Source organism: Semicossyphus pulcher, unplaced genomic scaffold (genome assembly GCF_022749685.1).
Source record: "Semicossyphus pulcher isolate SPU_LCO1_2020_fin unplaced genomic scaffold, fSemPul1.0.p SCAF_10, whole genome shotgun sequence".
NCBI classification, from domain to species: Eukaryota; Metazoa; Chordata; class Actinopteri; order Labriformes; family Labridae; genus Semicossyphus; species Semicossyphus pulcher.
In genome coordinates this window covers 29,153,511-29,181,475 of record NW_027211604.1, presented here as the reverse complement: position 1 = coordinate 29,181,475, position 27,965 = coordinate 29,153,511, and the positions used below count along the sequence as shown (strand labels likewise).

Here is a 27,965-nt window from a genome sequence, read left to right as displayed (position 1 = left end):
TCTGACAGATGATCATAATGATATCATCCGTCGTTTGTCTAGATCCAGATTCATGTTTCACAAAGACACATCTGACACATGGCTTCACCAGATTATCAGGCAACTTTATAAAGTGAGAGATACAAAGAAATGTGATTATATCTAAAGATCTGGGGTATGACACAGGTATTCTTGAACAAGGTAAGCATGTTAACTGATTTGTCAGAGATGCTAATTTAACATAGTTAGTTTTTAGCAGTTTTAGCCTTTTTACCTGTTGCACATTCATGAATACAAGGGCAGTTAAAGGAGCAATTCTCCCCTGAAAAAATGCACTGTAATCGATAGAAGCAATAATATTTGAAATTGGCGCCATAGCTGTGGAGAAAGTTGTACAAACAGCTCGTGGTTTTGCCCATTCTACATTCCTACAACACCCAGGGTGCATTGCGCCCCTCCCTCTGAAAGGAACAGGCCAGCGAGAGACGCTGGAGTGAAATACTACCGTTTCTCTGCAGGCAATGGCTCAGAGCGGTACAGAATCCGGAATACGACGTGAATATACCATCAGATCGTCTATAAAATCTTCAGGTCTGCAGTCTACATTTCAAACCTGACGATTTGGAACGAGACATGACATCGGAGACGGGCCTCCTAGATTGAGGAAGTGTAGTTTATCGAGCTCCCTGGCTTTGGCTTTCCAGGGCAGAGAAGCAGATAGCGTCCTCCAAAAGGCACAGAGCCAAATTGCATTTTTTTTCTTACGATAATGGCATTAGCTCCCCATAATAGCATGACAGGACTGAGGTTGAAAATCAGCGAACTGGCCCTTTAATGGCACCTATTGGATAAAGAGTTTTGCCCAAAAACCATCGTAGATGCACTAAGTATGTGAAAAGTTCAGATGATCTTTTTTGGATCCAATTTATTTAATTCAAGGATATTATTTGTATATTCAGGGGGCCGGGTGTCCATATTTGGGATTTTTTGGAGGGATTTTTCAGGGTCCAATATCACACAACAAAATCGTATAAATCCCAACAGTCAAAGACCTAGTATGTATTCTGTTAACATGGTCTGTGTCTTACACAAACACACCACCACCTAGCACAAGTTTTTATCTCCGACTCGTCTTGCCTGCTTTAAATATCAACCAGATGCCTTTCCACAGTGACAGATTCACCAGGCGACATCCCCTCAGACCTTCGGAGTGACGAATGCTCTGACTGAGGGTTTGATGGGAGGAGAGAATCAGGAGGCGGAGAGCCATGATGAAGACAGAGGGGAGAGAGAGAGATGGAGATGTGATGCTGTGATTATGAATATAAACATACATGAGTACAAATGAGATGTCAAGAGAGAGAGAGCAGGAGGGAGTGGGAGGAAATAATCATGTTAAATGTTTTTAATCGCTATGCACGATATTGGATTTTTCTCCCGATATCCAAAATGCCGATATTTTCCAACCCTTTTTGCTGATTGCCGATTTGGATACCGATTAATAGGCACATGTTTTTTTCCACCTAATTGCAGAGAACATCAAATCTCCCCTGTGGTGGAATTGGTATCAGGCCTACTCTTATTGTAGTGGCCAAAAGCAGACACCTTGCACCCTTCCTCACGCTTGACGGAAGAGGTGTTGTACAAAAGGTCACGTGACTTATTGGTCCCGTGCCTGAGCACACCTGAATGCAGCATCCGTCTCTTTTTATCGTGTGTGTCCATGAGTATGTAGGTTACTTTTGCACTAATGTTTATGTTACTCTCTTTTAGCGTCGGCTTTGGCTGCGAGTGTATTTTCGCCGTGTCTGATGTTGTTAAGGTCCTGTAAAATGACGAGAATGTGAGCTAACTGTTAGCTAGCTAAGAGTTGTGAAAGTTGTTTAACTTCTTTTCACTGGCTCAAGTTTCTGTGACTCTTTAGTCTTTATTTGTATATTGTTGATAACTTTGCCCAGGCAGAGTTAATGTCATAGTATTTCGTCAAGCTTTTTTAGGGAATCATCGAGCATTTAGGCAGATTTTAAGCGTTGTTTTATAAGCAAATTACAAATCTGCTGATGCCCATATGTAATTTTCAAGACATAATCTGCAGATCCCGATAACGTGCCGATAATATCGAGCATCCCAAGTTTTTAATTAGCAAATCATGAAGTCATTAACGAACTTCAAGAGGAGTTTAATCTACCAGCCCAAGACTTTTATAAATATATTCAATCCAGACTTTATCAACAGAAACATAAAGAATGTGAGAATATCTGTGAAGAAACAATCTTGAATCTGGAGATCACAGGATGGAGGTCAAAGACAAGTAGGTATTAGAATCAAATTTGAAAGAAACTGTCATGAAGGCTTCAGAAATAGGACTGACACTAAAGAATAAAGGGACGTAGTTCTGTGTTTATTGTGAAATTGTGTTTTGTACTGCCTCTTGAAATACACCAGTGATTTTTCTCACTGTCCTTTGTATAATCTGTGCTAAATAAGAACAGAAAAAAAAAGTGTATCACAGAGAGTAAATGAATGTTTGGGTGGGATTAGTCGTTGGCTGAGAGGTGGAACAGAGTCAGCCCCGAGACCTGCAAAGTGTGCAGATTGATTCCACAGAGCAGAATCGACAGAGAAAGTTGTACACACATGAAATTTGATTTGAGAAAGCAGCTACAGAGCAGAAACTTCTGATTGTGGATCCGCCTTTGGTTAGTATAGAGGGATAGGATTAGTGTCCATTAACAGCGTTTATTTGTGTTGGCACGGATATTTTCTGTAGCTCACAGTGCTGTCAGAACACCGCTGCGCTTGTCAATGTCACTTCTCCCTCACCGACCAATCAAAATCAAAAAGGACCTGGACTTTGCCTACAACAATGGCGGAGGAGAAGCTAATCCTTTCATTTTTTGAGGGTACAATTTCCAGGTGTAAAGCTGCTGCTGATGCCAGGACACTATTCCTTTCTGTCCTTCAACAAAAGCAAATATTAAGCATACAGAGTGATTGAACACTTACCAAGGGAAACAGAAGTGCCGTGAGAAAACTTTCTTAACCTAGCAACAGTAAGCGCCTGTGAGAAGCGTTCTGAAATTGAGGTTGTCGGCACTGCCAGCGCAAAAATGTTAGTGCACACAGGCCCTTGGTCATCTCTGAGCTACTGATTTAATAGAGCTTTTTTTAAGACAGTAATCTTTGTTGTATGTACAGCAGTGTGTTTACCAAAAAAATATATTAAGAGGTCTTTAATGTCATCTGGAAGATGACTCTTACCACGTCCTGAGGAAGACCCTCCGTGGGTCAAAACCAGTCGGCGTTGATCTCTTTGTCTTTACGAGAGATGCCCTCACTCAATAAAAGCATTTTAAATTAAATCATGGCTCGGTGGGAGTGTGCCTGAAGAAAACGCAGAGGCTTCCCTCCCAAGGACATCAAGTTAAATTAAATACTGCAGTTGGGTCAAAAATTAAACACATATATACGAATCTTTTTTATCAAACTTTGCCCATAACCAAAAAAAGAAAAAAAAAACATGAATTAAATATTTCATTAAAACCACTCCATAAGTTATTTTAACTCACAAATTTTAGTTTGTGAGAGTTTTTTATATTAATAATCAGATGTCTGATGTGCGTTGTCTCCTTGTCCAACACTGCAGGTACAAAAAGGTAATGACGTCATCAACCTACAGCATGTTGACACAAAAAAAAAGGAAGCCGGGACCTTTCACTGCAAAAAAAACGAAGGCTCTAATAGTTTTAATTTTAGATTGATTTTAACAGGATCGTACATACAACAACCCCTGCAGCCGCCAGCGGGAAGTCTGTTTTCACAGGAGAGAGAGACACAGCTCAAACAGGCCTGAAGTCTTACAATGTACCAGGACAGACTTTATAGTGTAACACAAAGAACAAATACAAAGACACTCACATTGCACTGTTAGGTAGGCAGAGGCAGTCGGTGGTCGGCCCAGGCTGTTGCTGGGAGCACACGTGTATTTCCCAGCATCCTCCGGCTTGACTTGGGCGATGATGAGGGAGCCGTCGATAAGAATACTGACTCTGCGCTTCAGGTCGCTGTGAAAGTAACGAGAAGGGAAGCCTTAATGTTGGGATAAACATCACTGAGCTTCATGTTTGTAATGTCTTAAAGGCTCGGTCGTATTTCAAAATAAGAGTCACATGTACCAAATTTGACGAATGTGACAGCTTTGAGAGAGCACAAGTCAAAGCCTGATATATGAGAATACTTATGGATAGACGAGCATGTAAACTGTTACAGATGTACGATGCAAGACTTGTCTGAAGATGACGACATTTTGTTTGCCCAGTGCCACAGTTTCTTGCCCTTTCTTACTCACATCCCAGAGGACGTGTAGCTCTGACTCTCATATAAGTGAAGCTCTGCACAGCTTGATTCATGATTCATGGCAGAGTGATTGGTTGCAGAGGAGCTGTGAGTCTACAGGCTTCAAAGGTGGCAGGAAAACTCAGGAAAAAATTATTTCCCCTGCCATGAAATCATCAGAATATAGGAGTGTGAGGTTTATGGATTCATTGATACCAGCAGCGATGATACATTTGCCAGATGTGGAGATTTCAGACGTGTTAAACCTCGACAAAACACCCGGCTATGGTTAGACTAGAAGAAGGGGATCAGAGGGATCTTGGTTCATGCTTGACTTAGTGTCGCACACAGCGGCTTCAGATTTTCAGCAGCACATCCATTATCCAGAAATCTTATTTTGTCATCCCAAAGGTTCCCTACTACTGTGAGAGCTCGACTGAGTGAGAGCACAGATCTCTCAGGAGTCACAGGCATGTTTCAGGAACTAGATTCAGGTGTAACATCCTGACAGAGGGACTGTTTGGGCTCATTATGACTAATGACACGTCTGGCATATTCAGGTTGTGAGAATCTCATGAGCGATATCAAAACATGTTAGTAACAACGAGGTGTACTTCAGCTAGTTTGCTATGTACTTTTTTACTCATCTGGCTCCAGAACTTGTGGATGCTACAAGGATCCAACAAATGTATTATTTACTGTCATGTTAGGCAGTGCTGACAGCAGAGGAAGGACCATGTAGATTGGAGATGGCAGACTGGTGGAATTCAGTGATTCATTGTGCATAATATAGCTTAAAGGCAGCTAAGTGGGCAGATAAAATGTGAAGCAAAAAAAACAAACGGGCAAAACAAAAATCAAGACAGCATCAAAGCACTCTGCAACTTGGGTGAACTGCTATACAAGGACAGGAAATGGTTTGATAAATATAGAGAGCAGTTGTTGAAGAAAGTGTGGACCGAAGAGCAGGAAGGTCAGGTTACTTAATGACTCGACTAGACTAGAAGTGGAAACCAAGCCCGGCGCTACACTGGGGCTAGGGGGTGCTAAAGCCCCGTCACGAAACTGCATAGCCCCTCAGGCCGTTGTGATGGCCTTACAAAGGCTCATTTGTGGACATATAAACTTTTACGCATGTCTGTCACACTGTAACACAGTAACCTCTGCGTCATGTGAGCACAGTTTTTCCTGCATGCGTCGCGTAAACACCTGAGAAACAGAACAGCAAACCCTTGACTCAGCAACCTTGCCTGCCCGTCCATTCACGCAAAATGTCCAGAAAATTATGGACTCATTTGCACTAAACCACAACAGACACATCGTCCTGCTGTAAAAACACTTCATGAGTTTTTCTGCTGTTGTAATAAACATTAATCTGTGAAATTTGATTCGCAGCAGGGTACATGCGATCATGATGATATACAAATATCAGGTCTCTCGGCACAGTGATGCAGGACCCTGATGTGTGACAGAGGAGTCTGACTTCAGAACTCATAGCCTGCACAGGTTAAACTAGGCCGAGCAATTTAAATACAATTTGAAGACTGGTTGTGAGAGCCTGATTGTGTATTTCTCTCACAACGTGCAGGATGGTGATCTGATTCACCAGCACAGGACAGTGTCTGTTTGTGTTCACCTCCTCCTCTCTCAGAGGCTGAAGCGTTGAGAATTAATCACTGGGCTCTGAGAATAAGCATCTGGTGGGTCTCCCTTTCACAGGATATGAGCTGTACAGTGTCAATGTTATCTTAACTCATCCTGAGCTTAACTTATGACGGCTAACGATCTTTGCCTTCTCATCTTTTGTTGCTGTTTATTATTCATTAATATGTTTTCTTTTCCCTGGTGTTGATATTCCAATTGATTAATTATCTTGCCGTCTGTAGTCACAGTCGGCTCTAATCACTGAGCCTCCATTCACAGGCCTGGTGTAAACTATAATGAGAAGACTATAGTAGCTCTACAGAGACACTTGTGGTGTTTTAACTGAGGGACCCACAGTCACAACAAGATGAAGATCTCTGTTTAAGAAGTCTGCCTGGTAACCAGTCAGCCATTATGGATTTTGCCTTTTGTTTTATTTAATAAATCACTGAGTCTGCACTTGGGTCCTCTCCCTATTTGTTTAACCTCAAATCATGACACAGAGTCTGTGAAAACAAGTAAACATAGCCACTGTGACATCAAGCATTGGTTTGTGGACAACTGTTTAGAAGTCTTGAGTTTGGCATTTTTGCTGTCGCCATCTTGTTTTTGGAGGCCAGAATTGGAGCAGGAGAGGGGTAAGAGGTTAACAAACACTAGATCATCAGCTAAGGCTCAATCTCAGAACCCATCGGCTATCGTCTGACTATGAAATTTCCTCTTGGAGCGACAGCACACTTTTCAAACATTCTGGTTTAGCCAGCGTTTAGCGATAAGGACTTTCAGCAAAGCCTGCCTTTCCCGTGCGCTGCATTGTTCACAGTCCATTAGCAGCTTGAGAAGTGACCGTGTGTTCAGATTGAAAGTGAAGCTAAATTCTCCCCTCGAGATGTCTGCAAAATAAACACTGTCATTTCTTGGTACATTAAATCCCCAGAGGAGCGCCCGTTCATCTGTGCTGAGTCTCAGTTTCACTGTAAGCAGTAAGTTACAAAGAGGCTGCACTCTGGCTTACTTCAGCGGGATGAGGCCGAACAGAAACAGATTTTCTTGTGATTGACTTATTACTGGCTCTTCATTTTACTGAAATAACAACATCATGATGCAGATTAGTAACAAGTCAACATGAAGCTTTGTCAGGTCTGTCCTCAAGAGGAGAAGAAAACTACTTTAAAATGAGACGTTTGTTGAACGGGGGTCGGATCGATCAGTTCTGTTGCATTCAAGGAAGTCGGGAAATCTAACCGTGATCGGCTTTTGGAACACAGCATGAAGCAAATAAGTTGCTCAAGTTGAATTTGATATCTAGAGCACAGTGTTAGCTGTTAGCATGCAGATGTCTGTTTATTGAGGTTAATAAGAAGCTAAATCGTTGTCAGATGACCACTGATTGGAGCCGGGGTGTCATTACAGCGGATTGTATTCTAGCACTTTTGTTCTACACAATAGAGCCGCAGGCTGCTGATACATGATTGGTCAATATTACTTAGACTACAAAAGTACTAATAATGGAAACCAGAACACTTCCAATACCAAAGTCTGGTCCCATACGAAGCCATAAATAGAGATAAGGTAAGGTGAAACAAGGTGCATCCGTAATTAATCGGGATACTGCTTTGTGCTAGCAGAGAAAAAAGGCGTTAAAGAAACACTGAGGAGTCGGCTTTTTACTTTTATGTAACTGTTTTTTGTTAAGTACAACCCACCACTGTAAAATACCACGTCCACTTTTTATACACAGTCTTATGGTTACTCTGATGTGTGAGTGATACGGATAGCAGAATATACTTTGGATCTAGTTTCAATGTGGTAAAATAAATGGTAGGGAGTATTATGCTGTTTCACATTTATGACATATATATAATGTCACAATGTGGATGTTCAGACTAAACGTGGGTGAAGTTTCAAATCTGTAGGTAAAAGTATGTTGGAGTAATCCACTTCTCAGCTCAGGCTGCAGGCTGCTGTGAACACCAGGTTTCACACAGTTTTTTCTACACGCTGCACTTTGTGACATCAATTAGTGGGCTTCGGAGAGCTGACCAATCAGAAGAAGGTGGACTTGTAGGGGCGGGGTTTCTTAAAGAGACAGAGCTGACTGAGTTGTTTCAGGCGGAGGCTGTATGAGGGCCTGCACAGAGCACCGGTGTGAGAAAAATGAGGAGGTTTTTAAACTGTAAATTATGCTAAGCTACTCAACAGGTACCACAGAGTGAAACATGAAGCTTGAAATTAGCATAATACACCCCCACCCCCCGCCTTTAACGATACACATGAATAGCAGATTTGGAACTGGACATCCCTCACCTGATGGTACTACAGGCTGAGAGACGATGAAGAAGTCTCAGGATGAACAGGATATCGAGCCAAAGCAAAGCGGTATATTTAATCTAACCTTTTTGGAAAGCTTAAAGATAAAACTTTGAGATATCTGAATGTCTGCCCTCACTTTATATAAAATAAAAGGAACCCTCTCTCTATGAAGGATCTTTAAGAAAATGAATTCACTGTTCCAGGGCTTCTTCTTGAACAACTATTCACGTTGTGTTTCATTTTAAACTGTTCAACTATTCCAACTCTGAGTCTAAATATCACCTTCATATCCGTCATTTGCATTTTTCAAAGGGCAGATATCCCATTTTTGAAACAACCTCACAATATATGCTGTAAAGACCATCTTCTGTTTCTATCTCATCATAGTTTATTAATATTTTAGCCAGCATGAAAAGGCAACACACCGGTGTTCATCCCTTTGTTTAGCTTTGCTGCACAAACACATGAGAGCTGAGTTCACCCCTGTCTTCTCTGACTCCTTCAGAAACAGTGCATTGAAGCAGACATTGATGCAATATGAAGCTTTGTGAATGTGCATCATAAACCCAACTTAACTTCAAGCTTTGCTGGCTGAGGGGCATTTTATGGGTGAGCAGAATGGACAAGTGCATTGCTTCTGTCTGAACAGCTGCCAAGCATCAGTGGAAATGTCAGCGCTTGTGGCAGCAGAGGGAGACGTGCCGACTGACTGACATTTCTGCAGATCTGTCGCACAAAATGAGTGACAAGCTTCCATTATTACTTTTTTTGTACTTTGACCCCACTGTGAGGGTTTTTCAAATGGTTATAAAACAGTCTCAATTTAATACCGATGCTTATTTATGGCATTCACATAGTTTTACGTTACTTCTTTCCTCTGTGGTGAAAATCAGCCATTAAAACGTCATACAAACACAGCACAGTGACAGGTGATGAGTGGGTGCAGACAGGTGAGGTGATGAGGCAGACAGTGATTAACCCGAGCATAACTTTACTTCTTGAAGAAGACGTTGTCCTCCTCCCAGAACCAGGTGTAGGTTAGGTTTCGAGGGTAGGCCTCCGCCTGGCAGGTGAAGAAGGCGTCCTGCGAGATGTTCACTGTGATGTTCTCTGGAGGTGATACGATGAAGGGAGGGCCTGGAGGGACAAAGACAGGGACACTTTTGAAGAACATTCTGTGCAGACTCCTCGTTAGAAATGCATGTAAGGAAAACTCATTTTCTTAAACAGCTGATTTAAGGAGATCCAAAGGTGTTGAGATGAAACCTGGAATTTGAAAAGAAAGGAATGGGTTGTCAGCTGTAATAAACTTGCCCGTTGATGCAAAAAGCCGAACAGACAGGAGATAATTGCATGGTTGCAAGTTTAAACAATGGGATCTTGTGTGTTAGATGGGCTAAAAGCAGCACTTTACAAGATGTAATTATCACACACAGTGTGACAATTGCTGGATATTATTCAAGTCATAGAACAGATATAAGAAGTGGACTTTGCATTTTGATTTCAAAAGTGAAGCTAATGGTAAGTAAAGTCCTCAAACTTGCCTTCTCTTTGAGGGCCAGCAGAGGGAGACTGAAGTCATTAGCTGTGTCTCAATTCAGGGCTGCATCTTTCAAAGTACGCAGAAGGACAAGCTGTGTAGACGCTTAAGTCGAACTGAAAAGAGACAGTCTGGTCTATGGAGTCCTGGTCTTTTCTCTTGCCTCAAAAAGTGCTGCTCCTGTCGCCTAGCAACAGGTAGCTAGCTGGCTAACTAGCTAAAATAACTCACGTCACGTAACTTAACCTGTTATTTCAGTCAGGAACACTCTCGTCATAGATTCAACCATTTATTGCCAAATGGAAACACAGTTGTGCTTGGCGCTTACAGCTCAGCTGTTAAGTTGCTCCCTGGGTTAGCCGAGCAGCATGCTACGACCTTCCTGGGAGCACAATGCAAAACCCCCCGGGTATACAGAGTGGGCAAAAGGCTTACAATGTTACAATTTCATTTAGTAGATGTTTTTGTCCAAAGGGACGTACACCTGAGAGATAACACAATACAAGCAAGGATCAAGACAGGCTTCAGGCTAGAAAGGAGGAGGCTGGAGTGGTGGAGGCAAAGCATTGCCAGCAGCAGCAGTAGCGATGTGTGTGCAGCATTGCTGCAGCAGGGATGAGTGAGAAGAAGTTGAAAAGGGACCGCCTTGTTGTGAGAAGCGGCTGTGATTGGTGTGTTACCAATTAGAAACAATGATTCAGTCAGCTGGCTGTCAGTTGATTACAGCTCTATGTCCTGCATGAACTTAACGTGAAGCTTCATTTAAAAATAATTTGAAGTTTCAAGGCCAGTTTTTTATAATAATTTTAAACATTTGTATCACAAGCTATTCCATTGAGTTGAAACCAAAAACTTTCACAGGCTTATGTTTCCAGCTCCATCCACCAGTCAGTTAACAACTGAAGAAGCCTTTCGGATGAGAGGCAAAACATCTTCAAGAACTTCAACCAAGTCCAGTTGCCTTTTGGATTAAGCTTAGAATTTTCCTTTTTAAATTTACTCCTTGGCCATGTAAGAGTCCGCCATGTCATTTGAATTGGCACAAATTACATGATCTCAGGATACATTGGGCTGTGAAGAATGCACCCGATGGATCCCTTGTGGCCCGGGAGAAGGAGGACGCATTTGTCGGCTGCATCTGAAGGAGCCTTCGAAATGGGACAGCCTTCGACACGACGCAATCAGGTGAGCACAGCTACTGTCTTTGAAAAGAACTTAATACATCACCTCTGTAAACATATCCTTACTGAGTTTAACTACCGCTGTAACCTTTGGACCAGGATAGAGGTTTAGCAACATGTACCCACCATCATTCCCCAACATGGTCACTTCCATGCACTTCATGTCACTTTGTCTTAAAGCAGAAACATTTGCCAACACAGATGCTGGACACATATGATCCTCTTATTGTCCATAAAGTAATCAGTCTGTAGCTAACATATCCAGCAATAAATAACAGCCACATGAGGATCAGACCAGTGTGACATTCACCACAAACTCCCACAGATGTCCTTCGGGAGGAAATTCCCACTCCACCACGTCACACCAACAGACACAACACAGGACTTAGTGGACACACTGGGCCGGGGTCAGGTCATGTTGGCTCCACAGACAGAGGGATTAACACCACTGCTTCCATTCTGTGTGTAGAGAAGTGTCATGGCCGACCCCGGAGCCATATCACAGACTTATTCTGCACTTAGTAAAGGATTATAAGCACGATTTATGAGTGATCCTCGCTGTGCCAGATGGATCATCCTTCTTGCACGCATGGATATCGTTATGCCATGATACTCAATCCACAGTCAGTGACGATGGCTGTGTCCACTGAAACCAGGAAGAGTTAGGTCTGAAGGCTAAAAACGGTCTATTCTTACGGTCACCTACTTTCAGCCTCTCACCACACACTGCATGGTTGAGCTTATGAGAGCACCACTCAACACTCGAGTGTGTTATTGTGTACAGCAACATCACCAAAAATAGGATGTACTACAGACAAGTACAGAAAGGGCTGCTGTGTGAGAGAGATCTCATTTGAACGTGTCTGATTCTGCAGGAATCACCTGCATGACAAGAAAAAGACTTTATAATGTGTTGATTTAGTTATTTCAAACATCAGAATAAAAACACTTTGCATATTTATTTCATAAGAAGGTGTAGAAGAGGACGGAGGTCCAAATTTCCCAAAAACTAATGCAGATGATCTAACTCCCTGATGAAGGTCCAGCATTGAAACTGTAAGTATTTGAATTCAACTTGGACAGAGTTATTAACTTTATATTAACATTTCCACAAAACAGGAGAATCGGTATGGCTTAGCAGTCCAACAGCACAGATTAAAGTTGTATGAACTATGTGAAGCCAAGGCTGAGATGAAGAGATGCGCAGGACGAAGGCTCAAACATCTCAGTGAGTCTCTCCTGGATAGGGACTGCATGCTAAACATCTTGCTATTTCTGCTAAACACTTAACTGAACAGGAGAAGTAAAAAGGCCAGTCTTGAACTCTTTCAAAATAACATGTAAAAGTTTCCCACACAGAGACCTTAATTGAATTTGGCACATTTGCATTTTAATTTTTATCTAATTTATTCATCAAAACCATCTGCAATGGACAACTTACTGGACACATTTCCTTTTGTAAATGCACCGCTTGTTATTGATACTCTCCTACTTTATGTAGTCTTACTTATGCTGGTGTCTTATAAGACCGTGGTTCTCAACTGCTGGGTCGGGACCCAAAAGTGGGTCATGGAGCTGTTTTCAGTGGGCTTGAAAAAAAAAAGTTGTGGCAAAAAGTCTGTGCTGCGCTTATATTTTGAAGGAGACTGGTTTCCTATGAAATGTGTGCAGTAGTAGTGTAGTTTATTCACAGTCCATGAATGAACTGATCCCAGCTACAGTTACATTCTCGAAACTTGATGAGCCCGACAGCAGGTGCATTCATGTTACGCTTAAATTGTAGAGGGAATATTTTATTCTTATGCACTGCTCTCTGCTGGTCATTTTGATTGACTCTGATACTGTTGTGTTTTGTGATGTTGACATGCTATGATGTTTTGTTCCGTCTCAGGTCCAACCTGCACCATTTTTCATTAAATAAATTTGAGTGAAATTTGCGCCACGATTTGTCATCCAGGAGGTGGTGGTGGGTCCTAAGGCCAGACCTGTTGGGAAGCACTGTTATAGGAGACGCTGGTTGGTTCTGATGTCATTCCTCGTTATGTTGGTTTCCGCATGCTTTCATACCCTAAGTCAGCTGTTCCCAAACTTATGAATGCTGCAGCCCAACTTTAAATGTAAAAACATTCCAAACCAAACGTTCAATCACAAAACATGAGACTCAAATGAAACATTTGCCAAGTTAGTTTTCTGTCATTAATAGAGAAGTTCTGCAGGAAAGCCAGCCGAGGACAATATAGTGCAAAAAACACTAATGCATCGACTTACATCTAGCCATTGTTAAGCATTAAAATAAATAAATAATTAGAACAATATAATAACTATATAAGAATTACAGCAGAAAGACATGATCTAATCTGTGTGCTCTGTGAGAGGGGAGCTCCCTCCCCTGGGTCTGGTGGTCCCCCACCCGCTGGTTATGTTTTTTTGGCTGCTTTATAAAACAAACAAACAATGATAAAGAAAGTCAACAGAGCGGACACACAGGGAGGAAGTAACAGAAAGAGGCGGGGCCTGTGTGTAGTAAGAGAGGTGCAGGTGTGTGTATGTGTGGAGGGTGTAAAGGGTCCATTACTATATTATCATATCACCTGTGAAACTAAATATTTCACCATATGAATTAATCTCTTTTAAATTCAAACAGTCTCATCTCTAACCTGACAATAAAATAATTAACACACACACACACACACACACACACACACACACATGCAGCTGAGTTGAGCCCGTGTTGCAGCTATAAAGTGCTCGTCCCATATGTTAGTCCTGATCTGTTGCCCACAGCCTGATCCTGTAACAGGCAGCATCTCCATCTGCCAGCCCCTCTGCAGGACAACCAGCACCGGGCCTGTGCCCAATGACGGGGCTGTAGCTGTTTGAGTGTGTGTGTGTTTGTGCGTGTGTGTCTGTGCCAACCCGCCCTATTTGGAACCGGCTGAGTGCTGGAGATTTGTTGGCACTGTGGTCTCTTAGCTGATCTGCAGCTCAGTGGCTTTCCAGGAGGGCCTCTATTAATCCGTCTCTCCCGTAAATTATACAGGACGGGTCAAACAAGCGGCCGGGCTCCGCTCTGGCTTTGTGCTCAGTCGCTGAAGGAAGTATGTGATCTCAGTGAGCACGTTCACTGTCAGTTCTGTGATGAATGAAAGCAAGTACAACCAAGATAAAAAATCACAGACGCGTTTTTATAAAGCACAGTAAGCAGGCTGAAAATATCATCAGCATACTGAGAATAATGTCAGAGAAAACATTCACACCAAGCTAACAAGCTGCTCTGTTTAGTCTGTAATCCTCCTTTGGCAGAGAGATGCAGACCTGCAACAGTTGGGAACTTTTCTCTCCGTCTATGCAAAATATCTGTGGATGCAGTTTAGCACAAAACAGAACGCACAGTGTAGGGGAATGTCATTAGTTGCTCACAAACCAAAGTACCGGACATATCTCAAAAGTACTTTAATGTATTCTGTGACGGACAGGGATGGCTGTGCCAAATTTTGTGGCATCTATCCAATAGTTGTCAATACATTTAACTCAAATCCTAACAAGTCAACCTTGTGGCTGTGCTAGGGTCAAAGTCAGAGGATCATGAAAGCCATTAACTTTGTTAACTTGTTTGCAAAGTCCAGTTTAAACTGATCTAAAATAAAAAACTTTAACACCGACAGCCTTTATTCTTCTTCAGCAAGGGGAACCGCGATGTGGCCACAGGTGTCAAAAGTTTGAGTGTAACTTATATAACAAACATAAACTTCAGGTTGATTTAAGTTTGAAAAAGACCACTGAAGCCTCCTAGTTTTGACAACTTTGTGACACGTATAGTTCATGATGCATTTCAATAGATATATAGCAGACACACATACGGAGAGATAAACAGAAAGAGGCGGGACAAGCTGCTGTGTGTAGGTACAGCAGAGGTGTGTGTGTGTGTGTGTGTGTGTGCAGGGGAAACCAAGAGAAGCAAAGTGAGCAGATTAAAGTAGTTTTGTGTGAGAGTGAAGCAAAATACGGTATAACCTTTAAATCGGGTAATGTATTACCGTATATCATGTTTGCATCATGTATTCCCTATCAGGAATACACCAGCACCCCCTTATGAAACTATGTGGAGCTAGAATCATGTTTTAAGTAGAGTACACCTTTTCATTTTGTAATAACCTGATATAATACAGCTACTGCAAAAAGCAAAAACAACACTGTGATATAAATTTTAGGTCATATCGCCCACTCCTAGTTGCTACTTGTAGCGAGCGACCACAGGACTGACAGGAATCAATCTAATGAAAACTGAGTGGAAATGTTTCTGTTAAGCCTTTGCTCAGTTCAGACGAGGTCGTAACCGCTCAGCTGTGTTCATCTGGGGAAGCAATCTTTAAATTAGATGACCTGAAATGTCATGTTTGCTGCTTTATCATTTATCCTCTTTGCTGAGGCGTTTCAGGTCTCTGCTGCACACACACGCACACACACGCACACACACGCACACACACGCACACACACGCACGAACACACTCTTCATCCTGTGTTTCCTTTCATTTTCTCAATAAACCAATTAGTGACTTTGGGCACTGATGTGCATGATGTGGCAAATTGTAGACAATAAATAATTCATTTGCTAAATGTGTGTTTAGTTTGTGGCGGAGCGTGAGCGGATACAGACGGATCGTTTAAGTTAGAGAGGCTGACGTTTCATTTAGAGCTGCAGGCAAAACCATCCTCTTCTTTTTCTCTCCGATAAATAATAAACTGCTCAGATGTATGAAGACACAGTTCAGCTCCATTTACTCTTAAATCTTCTGTTTTCATCTGCAGATGGTAGTTGCCTCAGAACTAGTTTCAGCTTCGACTGCACTCATCAACATACTAATGCATCACACACTGTTTAAACTCGACTCAGCCTGGTGTATTCACATGGATACGACAGCACACTTAAAGGAATAAGCTAGGTAACATCCGAGGGCGAGATCAATCACAAGCTACTACTGGACTGGATTAAAAAACCTACAGTGTAGCTCGTATCCTTAACGTGTTACCTTGTGATGAAAAAGTTCCAACCTACAGGAAGTTATTGTCTCATACATATTGATTATAAAAGGGTGAAAAACAGGTGAAACCTCTTTCCTACCGCAGATACCAGACAAACACAAGCAGACAGGTTAGAGCTTATAAACCACAGTTGGGATTCGCCTGTTTGAGGAAACAAACAAGACAAACACATGTTCCCACCTTGTACTAGCAGCCGTGTGGTGTGGATGACCTCTCCCTGGGGGCTGAAGGCTCGACACGTGTACGCCCCTCGGTCCTCCCGCGTGATGGACAGCACCGTCAGACTCCCATCAGACACCTGAACACAGAAATATTTAACTAGTTACAGTCTACATTTAAGGTGGACTGTTGCGACAAAATCCTTTTAAACATTTTTCTCTTTCTCATTTATCATTCCAACTTTGGAGATAATCCTGGAGATGAACATCAGGAAATGATCTCCTGATGGCCAGTATGAACAGAGGAAATAATAACAACAACTAAACCTGTTAAAATGTTCATATGTGCACCTGATCATTGTTTGAAGCAGTATTACTCTGAATTTTTCTTTCCAGTATTTAATCTATGTTCTGACTTACTACACGTCCTCACATTCAGCCCCTGGCTCACCTTCCCACAGGACTTTACTACTACTGATTTCAGAGCTACAAGATGTTACTTCATTTTCCTCTTCATCTTCTTTAATCACGTTCCTCAAAGTACACCGACTCATCTGACAGCAGAGAGCACAGCGAGATGCACCAGCTTCCACTTCACAGCTACAGCTTAGTTAATTTAACAGCTTTTCTTTCTAAAGCTGTGTGCCAACCGAAAGGTACATTTTCTTTTGCTTTACTCGCCCGAGTTTGACTGTGGAATCATTCCGGAGATGCACACAGCTAATTTCACTTCCTTCTTCAGGGACTGTGTTTAGATCAACTTTACTGCCGCTTCCAGCTACTTGACGCTGACCAGAGCCCAGTTTGATGACCTGTTATCTTGGTCAGGCTGGGTAAGAGGATATCTTGGATGGACACAAACTATCAGGGTCGGGAAAGCTACTTGTAAACTGTAGTGAGCGAAGCTACCAGTTACTTTTCGTTAAATGCAGCTTCACTTTAGCAAGCTAAGCTACAACAACATAGCAAAAGTTAATATTAGGGGTGGGTCATGAATATGGAATATTCGTATTGTCATTAATTTATAAAACATCGAAGAGTTCATGTGAATATTATCTCATCTATTGTTTTTTGCCTGGCTTGAATGCGGTACTCCCACCAGACAGGGGCTGTAGCACATCTGAACGCTGTTGCTAACCGCCATTAAATAACAAGAGAAGAAGAAAGCATGCGCGCTAGGTGCCGGTAAATGTGACATTCGGAACCTGAGACTTCTGCAGGCACAGATGGGACATGAGTCAAACTATAAAATCAGAACACATGTCAAATCCATTTTTCTCAAACATGGTTTCTGTCATTATAGTTAGTTCTTATCATGCTGATTTATGTCAAGAGTTCATTTTTCTGACAAATTTACTTTAATTTAGTTATTTGATGCTGTAAAAAGGGGGCTTGACCTCATGATTGACAGCTCTGTTGACAAATGGGGCTCCTGCAGCGTTCTGTTCCCGAGCAGCAGAGTAGAGGAGGAACGGCGAGAGGAGACGTAACTAACACTAACACTAGAGTCAGTGAACTTTCCATAAGCGTGAAGATCTGCTTCAGACCGACACAAGAAGCTGTTCTGCTGTTAAATATGCAGATGTGTGGGATCTTTGCTGGGTTTGTTTTGGTAATTTAAATGTGGGTTTTGGTTAGCGGAAGGGGCGAGACATCGTCTCTACTGTAGCTCCACTGGCAGATAGTCTTTGGCTCCAAAGAACTGATGGCAGAAGATGGCAGCGCCCTACTCGGGGGTATTTTGGCTTCACTTTTTAAAATAAGAGTAGGTGGGGACGAATGGTCCATCTTTATATACAGTCACTGGTCCAAGCACGCAGACCAAAAACAAAGAGTTGGTTTGCAGCATTTCCAGAGTTCACCACACAAACCTTTCTATATTTATTCACATTATAGAGGTCAGATATTTGTACCATAATCTAATAATCTCGTCATATAAAAGCCTCTTATAAATCTTCAGTCAGTCATGTTAGCAGATCTACAGGTCGCTCACAGTCTATAGAAAAGTAAAATGCAGTCCTGTGAGTTGGAGAAAGCTGCTGCCTGCCACTGGAACAAATGTAGGAATATAACTGGCTGTGAACAAAGCTCAGTCATTTAAATAATTGATCTCATGTGGGGGAGTCATTTCCATTCCTACACCGAGGACTCAATGGTAGAAACTGTACAGCTCACATTATTCTCACAAACGCAGTTTTTCTCATTAAACACAAAGTCGAAAACTAAACAAACTCTTTTCTAGTTAAGTGTTGAAGGGGAGAAGAGAAGTTGAAAACAGTCTGACTTTAATTCAAATGTATTCACTCACTGCTGCTTTACAGTCAGATCCACTTACAGTAAAAACTACACGCTCGCAGATATGTGGATGGGTCAACTCGATGTGTCGTTTAGAATTCGTGGCTGATGTAACTGACGTTCGGACGTGTGTTTTTTTATTTGGTTCCCAGAATGTTCCTTTTAATAGTAGGAGAACGTTCTCTGAAAACATCTTCAGAAAGTTGCAGTGAGAATGTTCAAATCACATTTCAGGAAGGTTTTATGAATCATGTTCTGATAGTTCAGGCCGTACTAACATCCTTAATAGTTCCTCAGAATGTTGCAGTGAGCATGTTCTACCTTTGTTTTTAAGTCACATTGAGCAAATGTTTTATGAAAGGCGTTCTGACATCCCAGGCCTCAATAACATCCTGAAAATATCTTCACAATGTTGCAGTTAAAACGCTTTGTCTTAGTTTAAGTTTTAACATTACAAGAACTTTATTTGAAATGATAAACATCCTTAAAACGTTCTTTGAATTTTAGATTAAAACGTTTTCTTTCAAATGTCATTAGGACTTGTAGGTAATGTTAGACAATGTTATGGGAACGTTCCTGCTAGCTGGGCAGCTGTCTACTACGGGAGAAAGACGGATTGTCGTAGTCCGTACATCGTCAGAGTGTAAGCAGGTGATTATACGTTTTTATCGTATTTGACAGTCATTTCATTTATATTCGATTCTACCTTTAGTACTTGTATGGATTATTAGTATATTTGTTAAAGATAACCGCTAATTTGACAGTTTCTTCTGTTTGTTATAGACATGTCATCCGAAGCAGAAGTAGCTGTTGTTACAAATCGTTGCTTAGTGACAATTTCTACCACTACGCCAACCTGCTGGAATGTTTCACGGGTGCCGTAGCCGCACCTCAGCCTTCGCTGCTTAAAGTCTGTCCAGACTAACATGCCAATAGCAGCACTGAGCATGCTCTGTCAGTGTAGCCAAAAGAACAATACCGGCTTTGTGTAAATGTTTACATCACAATAACATGAATAAAATGCGGTAATGTAAATTGATAACTCATCAGATTATCTGTTTTTGTTCATGTGCCTGAAGACGCTCTGTTGGAATCAGTCTATGATTCAGGCTGTCCCTCTAATAACAGCAGTTAGAAGCTAAGTTTCACCTATGTTCAACAGCCTGCATGTTTTTGTTCATACTGATACTGTGTGCAGTCATCTCATACAACGAACAAGGAGGTGGCCTTTTTACACAGAGCACTCCTGTCAGTTTGAACACAACGTCACACAAAGACACCAGGGCAGAGAGCACTCATTAATCAGATGAGACATAATAACATCACATGGTAACACACCTTGTACTTGGCACTGCTGACCATCAGGCTGCCTTCCCGCAGCCAGCTGACCGAGGGTTTGGGGTTTCCGAAGGCCGTGCAGGTCAGAGTGATGCTTCCCCCCTCCTTGGCCTCGACGTACTGAGGTGGTGTGTCTGTGAACGTGGGGGGGGCTGAGGGGTCATACGAGAGAGAGGAGAAACAGGGACGAGTTAAAAATGTTTCAAAAGTATTAAGTCCATGTAGAAGAGGGAAAACATCTTTATTCCTGTAGACTTCTTGTTTTGACTCGGCATAAACTGGATCAGTTTCCACCCACGTGCATCACAACAATGACTTAAACAATGCAACAGAGATTCCTTTGAACGTTCTTGTCAATAAGGTTTGCACATCTCAGCGAGACCCTTTACAATATTCCCTCAATAAGTTTTTCTATATCATGATAAAAAATCATAGAGTCAGGGGGAAGACACGAAACACTTTGTCACAAGCACACAATCACAGACCAGTTCACATGCTGCAAGTCTGACGGCAGAATCATTTGTGTTTAATTGCATTGATAAACACAACCTGTAAATATTGACCTTCCATATACACCTGTGTCTGTGCAGCTGGCGTTCCTGTGTGGGTCACTTTCACTGTAGCTAGCAAGTCACACCTCAGCTGAAGTCTGGCTTACTACAGTGCTATGAACCTAAATAAACAGATTGTTGTTGTTCTTCAGGGCAGCTGAAGAGAGACAGGAAACGTGGGGAGAAGAGAGTGGGTGATGACATGCAGCAAAGGGACGAGGACGGGAGTCAAGCCTGCTGCCGCTGCGTTAAGGACTGTAGCCTCTGTATACGGGCCGCCTGCTCTACTAACTGAGCTAAACCAGCGCCCCAGACTGTACTGAGATTTAATGGCAATAAAGGTTTCAAAAGAATGCTGATTCAATGATCTGTCAGGTGTGAGCTTTTTTATCTAGTTCAGACATCAGGAGAATCAGGAGACAGGCTTTCACAACATAGTGTCACACAATCATCATACGTGTCTCCTGGTGCAGACTCCGTCTCTGTATTTACTTAGTATGTAATTGCAACTTGTATTGTTATCGTTCTGAACACATCTTTGTCTTGTTATAAGTTTTAAACTTCCTGGTATTTTCTTGCACTCTCATTCTGAAGTATCGCTCACTGCCACTGAACACTCACAAGAGTGAGCATTACTCTGTTGGTCCGAGCACTCGGAAAAAAAGGAATGAAATCAAGTCAGAAATAAAATAACTCTCATGATAAATGCTTATTTGTGTAACATATCTGTAAAGTATGGTTGCCAGGAGACTGTAAAGGAGACTGATGAAGGGTCATAAGTTTGTTTCTTCTTTGCCTCTTTATCACAGTAAGCATCATTTTCACGTCTTGATTCCTGAATGTTTGTTCTCTTAAAGAGGAAGCAGGTGGTGACGTGTCTCTGCAGATATGGGTTGTAAAAACAGGATTTCAAACTTGATGGTAGCTTAACTGAATGTTTCATTATAGAGATTATTCCTAAAGCATTTCAGTTCTTAAACCTATGATAGTCTTTTATGAAACATGTCTAGGATCTCTTCCTTTTCCATGTTTCCCTGCAAATTTGTCAAACATTTAATTAATGTAGAAATGATGTTTTCTACCTTTCCTCGTTTGTCTATGTCCTGATGTTAAACCCCAAATCTTCCAGTTTATCACTAAAGTTTGAGTTTAAATGGCCCTAAATGTAATAAAGATGGAGAAGAGAGTACAGGAGTGTGAGGAGCTGCACTGAAACAAAGCTGTACCCAGGAAATGCAATGAAAAGCAGTAAAACACCTCAATTGTAAGTACCTACTTGAAGAGCAGGAACTGTTTAAAGGTATGTCTCTTGTTTGGCAGCTGAAGTGTCCTCCTTCCTCCTGTGAGGGACCAGCTGAGTGTGAATAATAGCAGGAGACTGGACAATCAAACAAACTACCCAGAGACCTCTCAATAATGCATGTGTGTAAACCTTTACCTGACTCTGCCTCTGCTATCTGGCTGGATGCACACATCCACAGTTTTAGATGTGTACCGAACAGAGGATAAGACTTGTGGAGAGCTTGTGACACAAACCAACAGGAGGAATTAAACTTGAATGTGGTTTCCCTCCTGGTGCTGTGAGTCAACTTACGCCAACAGAGCATGCTCCTGCATTAAAAGGCAGAACTCTTTGTGAAAGCCTGAGTGTTTGCAGTTTTACACACCTTCACTCAGGCACACCTGTCCCTGGAAACATCCTCTACTCTGACATTCTGCAGCAGCAACAGGAGAACTTGTTTTTATCCTCCGTCAAGGACACGAGTTCATTAAAAATACTGAAAGTTTTTTGTCTGATTCTCTTTCAAATGACTTCATTTCTGATCAATTCTCTTTTTTCTTGCATGAATCAAGTTCAATAAAGTCAAGGCTGACAAATTAATGTGTTTGGCTTCAGATTTTGCATCAGATTTGCCAGTTTAATACGAAGGTCAGACTTTTTGTTCTTTACTCCTCTATCAGTCACCATGAATCTCTTACCTGTTAGACATTGTTTTAACCAGAGCGTTACAAAAGCTCTTGCTGTCGGCTGGACAAAAAAACATGAATAGCTGACTTCTTTCTTAGTGTTTCAAGTCACGTCAATGTCTTTTTAAACTACCAGAATAACGACGTTTGTCAGGGAGTGAGCTAGAGTTAGCGACAGCTGGCTAGCAGCCCCTTCTGACTTCGTGTGTCCACCTGAGAGACCTCGGTGGATATTCAGATGCCAGTAAAAAAACCTTGTAAATGACAAAAACTAAAAAAAAAATCAAATAAAAGCTAGCTGAGCACCTACAGGCAGTAGCTGGGTCTGTTTCTTTTTGAGAGGAGAAGAACTCTAAGTACAATTTGACTCCTGGCAAAAACCGTGTGAACGATGAAATCTTAGGGGCCTTATAAAACTTTGTAATAATTTTCAAACATTTTTAAAGTAATAATCTTGAAGATTTTCATTTAAATAAACATCTGTTAAGTCACTATTTATCGCCGAATGATGGCCCAGAGATGAAAGCCTTTGCATTTGCAGTATATAGTAGAATCACGCGACATTTGTGGAAAAAGTCACAAGCGGTGCCCAGTTAGTGACGCGTAAACAGTAATCTACTATAGCTGAACAAACAAAAAAAGATCGATGACTACAGGTACTGTCATGAGTTATTCTAGTTTAGTTATTGTTGATTTGTATTTTGGTGTTTTGATATTATTTCTTGTTTTACCTTGTCATGTTGTCTCTTGTCATGAGTTGTCATTGTTTAGTTTTGTATTTAGTTTATTCTGTGTTGTCAGGATTTAGTCTTGTTTAGTTAGTATTGTATTTGTTTCACTGATTAGATCATTTCCTGTTTTACTTTGTCACCTTGTCTCTCGTGTTGGTCCACTTCCTGCCTTTGTGTTTCCCGCTTGTTTGATCATGTGCCCTGCCCTGATTGTTTTCACCTGCCCCTTGATTGTCTCACCTGTGTCTGATTAGCCTCCCCTCCTAAGTTTATTTAGTCTTTGTGCTCCCCTGTCTGGTTGCTGGTTCATTGTCTTTGTCGTGCTACCCGTGGATTTTTGTTGTCTGTCCATGTGCATCCATCGTGTTAGTTTTCCTCGTAGCTCCCCGTGTTCCCTGGATTTCCCTGGACTTTTTGTTTTTGCATTTTTGCCTTTTGTTAATTAAACTCATAATATCCAAGTCTGCATCTGGGTCCTCAACATTTTGTGAACAATGAACTGTGACAGATACAACTTCAACAATAAGTGAAAATCCAAAGAAAAAGAAACAAACTCGACGCTCAGATGAAGGCAAACAGTCTGAAAAGGAAAGCGACCATCAGCCAGGAAAATCACTGTCTGGATATCTGGGAAGTGTGCTCCCGCAATTACCACTTATCTCCATAGGAGCCACCAAAGAGAACGAAACTGAGATCTTCAAGATTACAACATTAACTCTTCCTAATGTGCTCATATGATGAGATCTTAATCATTTTATCAGTCCATTCCTTCGCAGTGGAACACCTCCGGTTCTTCCAGTTTTGCAGTTTGGGTCTTGTAGCTGTATTAAGCCCAACTTTTAAAATACTGAATTTATTATTAGTTATATTAGGCATCATTGTCCTGTCACCAATATAAAAAGAGTATGGTCTAGACCTGCTTTGTTTGTAAAGTGTCTTGATATAACTTTGGTTATGATTGGCATTATATAAATCAAATTTGATTGATTAATTGACCAAAGCGACAAATCCATGGATGTACGGGCAGAGTGGCACTAAGCCAGCTTCCCAATACCTCCAAAACCTGGATACACCATGGTGCACTCCCAAATCATGTGTAAATATGTACCTAGTTTGTTCTTTCCTCAGACTTGTTTTGTAAAGTTAACCATGCTGTTGTTGCAGAGAAAAAAGGACAAAAGTGAAAAGATTGGACTTAAAAAAATTAGCCAGCTCAGGGTCTTCGGGTCAACGTTTAGGGGGCAGCCCTGTTCCGATGTCCTAGCTGCTAAAGACTTAGCGATCTAAACTACATAAACTGCAGAAACATGTCCAGCGGGGCGTTCACACCACGTTGGGGTGATGTGCAGAGATGTGCCAGACATGCTGCTTTCTGTAAAACCATTTTTTAAAATCCTCTTTAGCTCCGAGGCCCATGAGATTATGAGCTGGGATGATCATACAAGACAATTGGCACGTCTTCCTACCAAATCACACTCAGCGCCCCACCCCCATTTACCCTGACCCAAACACACACACACACACACACGCAGATATCAGTGTCAGTGATTCCCGACAGATTTTGATCAGTCATAATTCCTGTTTTGATATTCTCAATCTAATCACCTTAGGCCTGATGCTGATCAGCTTACATGTTTAATCCTGGAGCCTCTCAATGCTAACATGTCATTCCATCTGCGGCCATAAGCCCGGCCATAGTGCTAATTCTATGTCCAGTGCATACTATGCCACAGAGACGGGGACAATGAAAGTTCAAACCATGCACCTTCTTAAAGACATTAAATGTGTTGGAATTTCCTGCATGCCAAGAACATGGAAGTAACAAAGAATACAAGTCTGCAAACAGGAGTCATTCAAATACTACAAAAATCAATCGTTTAATCACAACAAAAATATGATTTCAATCATCAGCTGATTTGATGGTCGACAGGGAGATTTTATCTTGGATGAAAAAAGAAAAAGAAAAAAAAAACAGGTGTGATATACCAAATTGGTCTGAGTATAAGCAGGTTTTATTTCTTGAAATACATCTGAAAAATTGGGGTCGTCTTACGTTTAGGTTTTTAAATGCAAATGTACGTTCACAACAGTACAAGGCCCCACTTATCTGTAAATCAAGTATACCCCTCATGACTGAGGCCAGCTGTCACTCACAGCTACAGAGCAAGGGGGATGAAAGATGGAGAGACACGGTGATCGTCCGGAACAAATGGCTTAAAAAGTTAACCAACTACAGAGGTGGAGTAATGATGCCAATATTAAGATAATTGTTGTCTCAGAGTAATGTCTGAAAATGGCGAGCCCGAAAAGATCATGGACCACTGTAGTGCTGCATAGCTCCTTGGCTCCTGCGCTCTCAGCAGGCTTAGCCCGGCCCTCCACACCTTGATTAAAATCGGAGGAGTCCCCCACACCGCAACGGGACACCGTAGCACTGCATCATAAAAATGCTAACAGTCTTAGTTAACAGATGCTAACAGAGAAAAAAGCAGACACTTCCAAGAGACTGACTGATGGTGCGAGTGTGTTACTGAAGAACAGAAACAAGGTCTGCCCATTACAAGAGCTGTCATGCAGCTGTTTACAGACTGCTCTATAAATAGACCTCACTTGGTTAATAAATTACATGGTTAATGATTGATTGACATATTTAAAGGTATCTATTGACTAAATGTGACATGATTTTACTTAAAAGGTCAAATAAAGGTCAAATAAAATTGTTTTCTTTAAAAAAGATAATTTGTTCTTCAAAAAGTATTTTTGGTTCAATGTTATTGCTGTGTCATAATTAGTGAGTGGAGCGATCACAATGACCTTTGACCAGTTAAATGTTATCAGTTCGTCCTCGAGTCTAAGTGAACATTTGTGCTTGTGAGGCGTTCACCTGCGTGGGACAGACGGATGGAGGGACAGCCAGGAAACATAATGCCTCTGACCATGGGTGTCGTCTGAGTGGAGCCATAAAATGAAACATTTGACATATTTTGAGATAAATGTAGCTGGAATTATTTTTATTGTAAAGAAAGAATATAGTTTATAGTTTTCTGTTTCACACTTTAGTCTAATAACTGCAAACTTCTTACAAAAAACAATTTTAACATCACACCACAAGTGATAGTGAACAAAAAGCTTTCCAGCACACGGTGGGTCTGCAGAGCCTTGAAAACTGCTCACCTTTACCTTTTGCCAAAGTTACATTATTGTCATGTGAACTGCAGCTGTGAGCAGGCGCTATTTTTATAACTCTCCTCAGTGGTGCATTCAAGGACGCTTTGACTCCTAATTATTGATAGCCAGCTTTCACAAAGCATCACATTCAGACACTACATTGTTAGCTATTTAAAACACATATAATAAAAATAAAATGTTACAAATTTTCCAAGCACATTTGAAGTCTTTGCAAGTTTATTCTCGTGTTCAGGGAAATAAACGTAAAACATAATTTCCCTGTAAATTTGTTGGAAGCGATGCAAAATACGGACCAGTTGTGTTGTGCATGTAGTTTGACTGTTCTAGTTTAATGACATGAGAGAAAATTGAATCCAGAGTTTGCTCACACTGTCCTGTGTGCAGGCTGACTGACCATAAGTCATTCTGCAGTGCATCCTGTCAGGCAAAATCTGCAGGTGAGATGTGATTCATAAATCTTTCATGGCAGTGATAACCAGCATGAGGTCAGAATATCATTGACCTGTTCTGAGCAGCTGGCTTATGTGACAAGTAATAAAATGTGAATGCTGAATGTGCTCCACTGCAGATAAGAAACTGTTATGATCTTACATACTATAATGGCCTATTCCAATTCACTGTACCTACAAAAGGTGATGCACTGTAAATCATATAAAACAGACGTAATCCTTAATGAACAGCAATAGTTGCGGATTCAGATGTAGATGTGGGTGAATTCACAAAAGGATGTCAACAACTGCTACACCTGTGGAAATACACCAAAAAACATCTAATTCTCCACATCAGCCAAAAAGGGGTTAAATACATCCCTAACTGTGCTGCCAAGCTAATAACTGTCACTGCCCCAGTGTGGTTTTCCACATATTTAAATTGGGTAACATGCATGCATTTGCACTAAAGTGAAACTAAACTTTATGGTTGGTTTGTGCGTTAATATCTGTAGCATAATGTCCTGTGATGGCCACAGCCCCACAGTGAAAGGTTGATTTTTGAGCTTCAAACCTGTGTTCCTTTGTGCCTTGACTGTTTGGTCCACAACATGTCCTTTGTGAGTCAGCCCTTCAGACGAATCAGAAAGGTGCAAGTGATGTGTAATTCGTGGTGCTATCAGCTACCAGAATCCTTTGCTTGAGAATTCGCCCCTCTGGCCGTACAGCATGTGGGAAGTAAGGTCAGGTAGTAGAAAGACCAATATAGTTTGCTTGGTGTGACTTGACAAAGGAGATCACGCTAAACGGTCACACGACGCTTGTTATCAACTTGATAAGTCAACCCAGGGTTTCCGTGAGTGCGTTCACATTAAAGGGGCGCTGTTTGGAGGAAATGACCAATCTAAACACGGACAAGTCTGCCGTCAGCTGATCGACATATTTTACAAACTCAGAGCAAACTATGACTCTACAAAGATATGAAGGAGTTACAAATAATCAAGACTAAAGTTCACTCAGCTGCAGCTGCTGAATGCAGGAAGGACAAACAGTAAAAAAACACAGACTGTGTAACTTTGCAAATATAATAACGTCACTGCTCCATCATATACGCACATAGCATATATTTATTATCAGACATTACATTACATGAGATTAATATTGCACAGATGTATTTTTATTGCGTTAATGACGCAATGAAATATAAAACCACAATTCAAAGCCGAATGCTTACTGTCATATCTTATAAGTACAAAAGTACTTCAGGCTTCA

General features: G+C 41.4%; 1 protein-coding gene across 1 annotated transcript in view; it reads right to left on the bottom strand.

The window, feature by feature from the left end:
* The window catches only part of igsf9bb (immunoglobulin superfamily, member 9Bb), a 151,728-nt gene that overhangs the window by 50,462 nt on the left and 73,301 nt on the right, over nt 1-27,965 (bottom strand). The window contains exons 4-7 of the mRNA XM_069675371.1: nt 19,827-19,978; nt 16,216-16,333; nt 9,267-9,408; nt 3,898-4,043 (exon numbers count right to left, since the gene is read on the bottom strand). Coding sequence (XP_069531472.1) covers nt 3,898-4,043; nt 9,267-9,408; nt 16,216-16,333; nt 19,827-19,978 — 558 coding nt within the window. The remainder of the gene's footprint in view (nt 1-3,897; nt 4,044-9,266; nt 9,409-16,215; nt 16,334-19,826; nt 19,979-27,965) is intronic.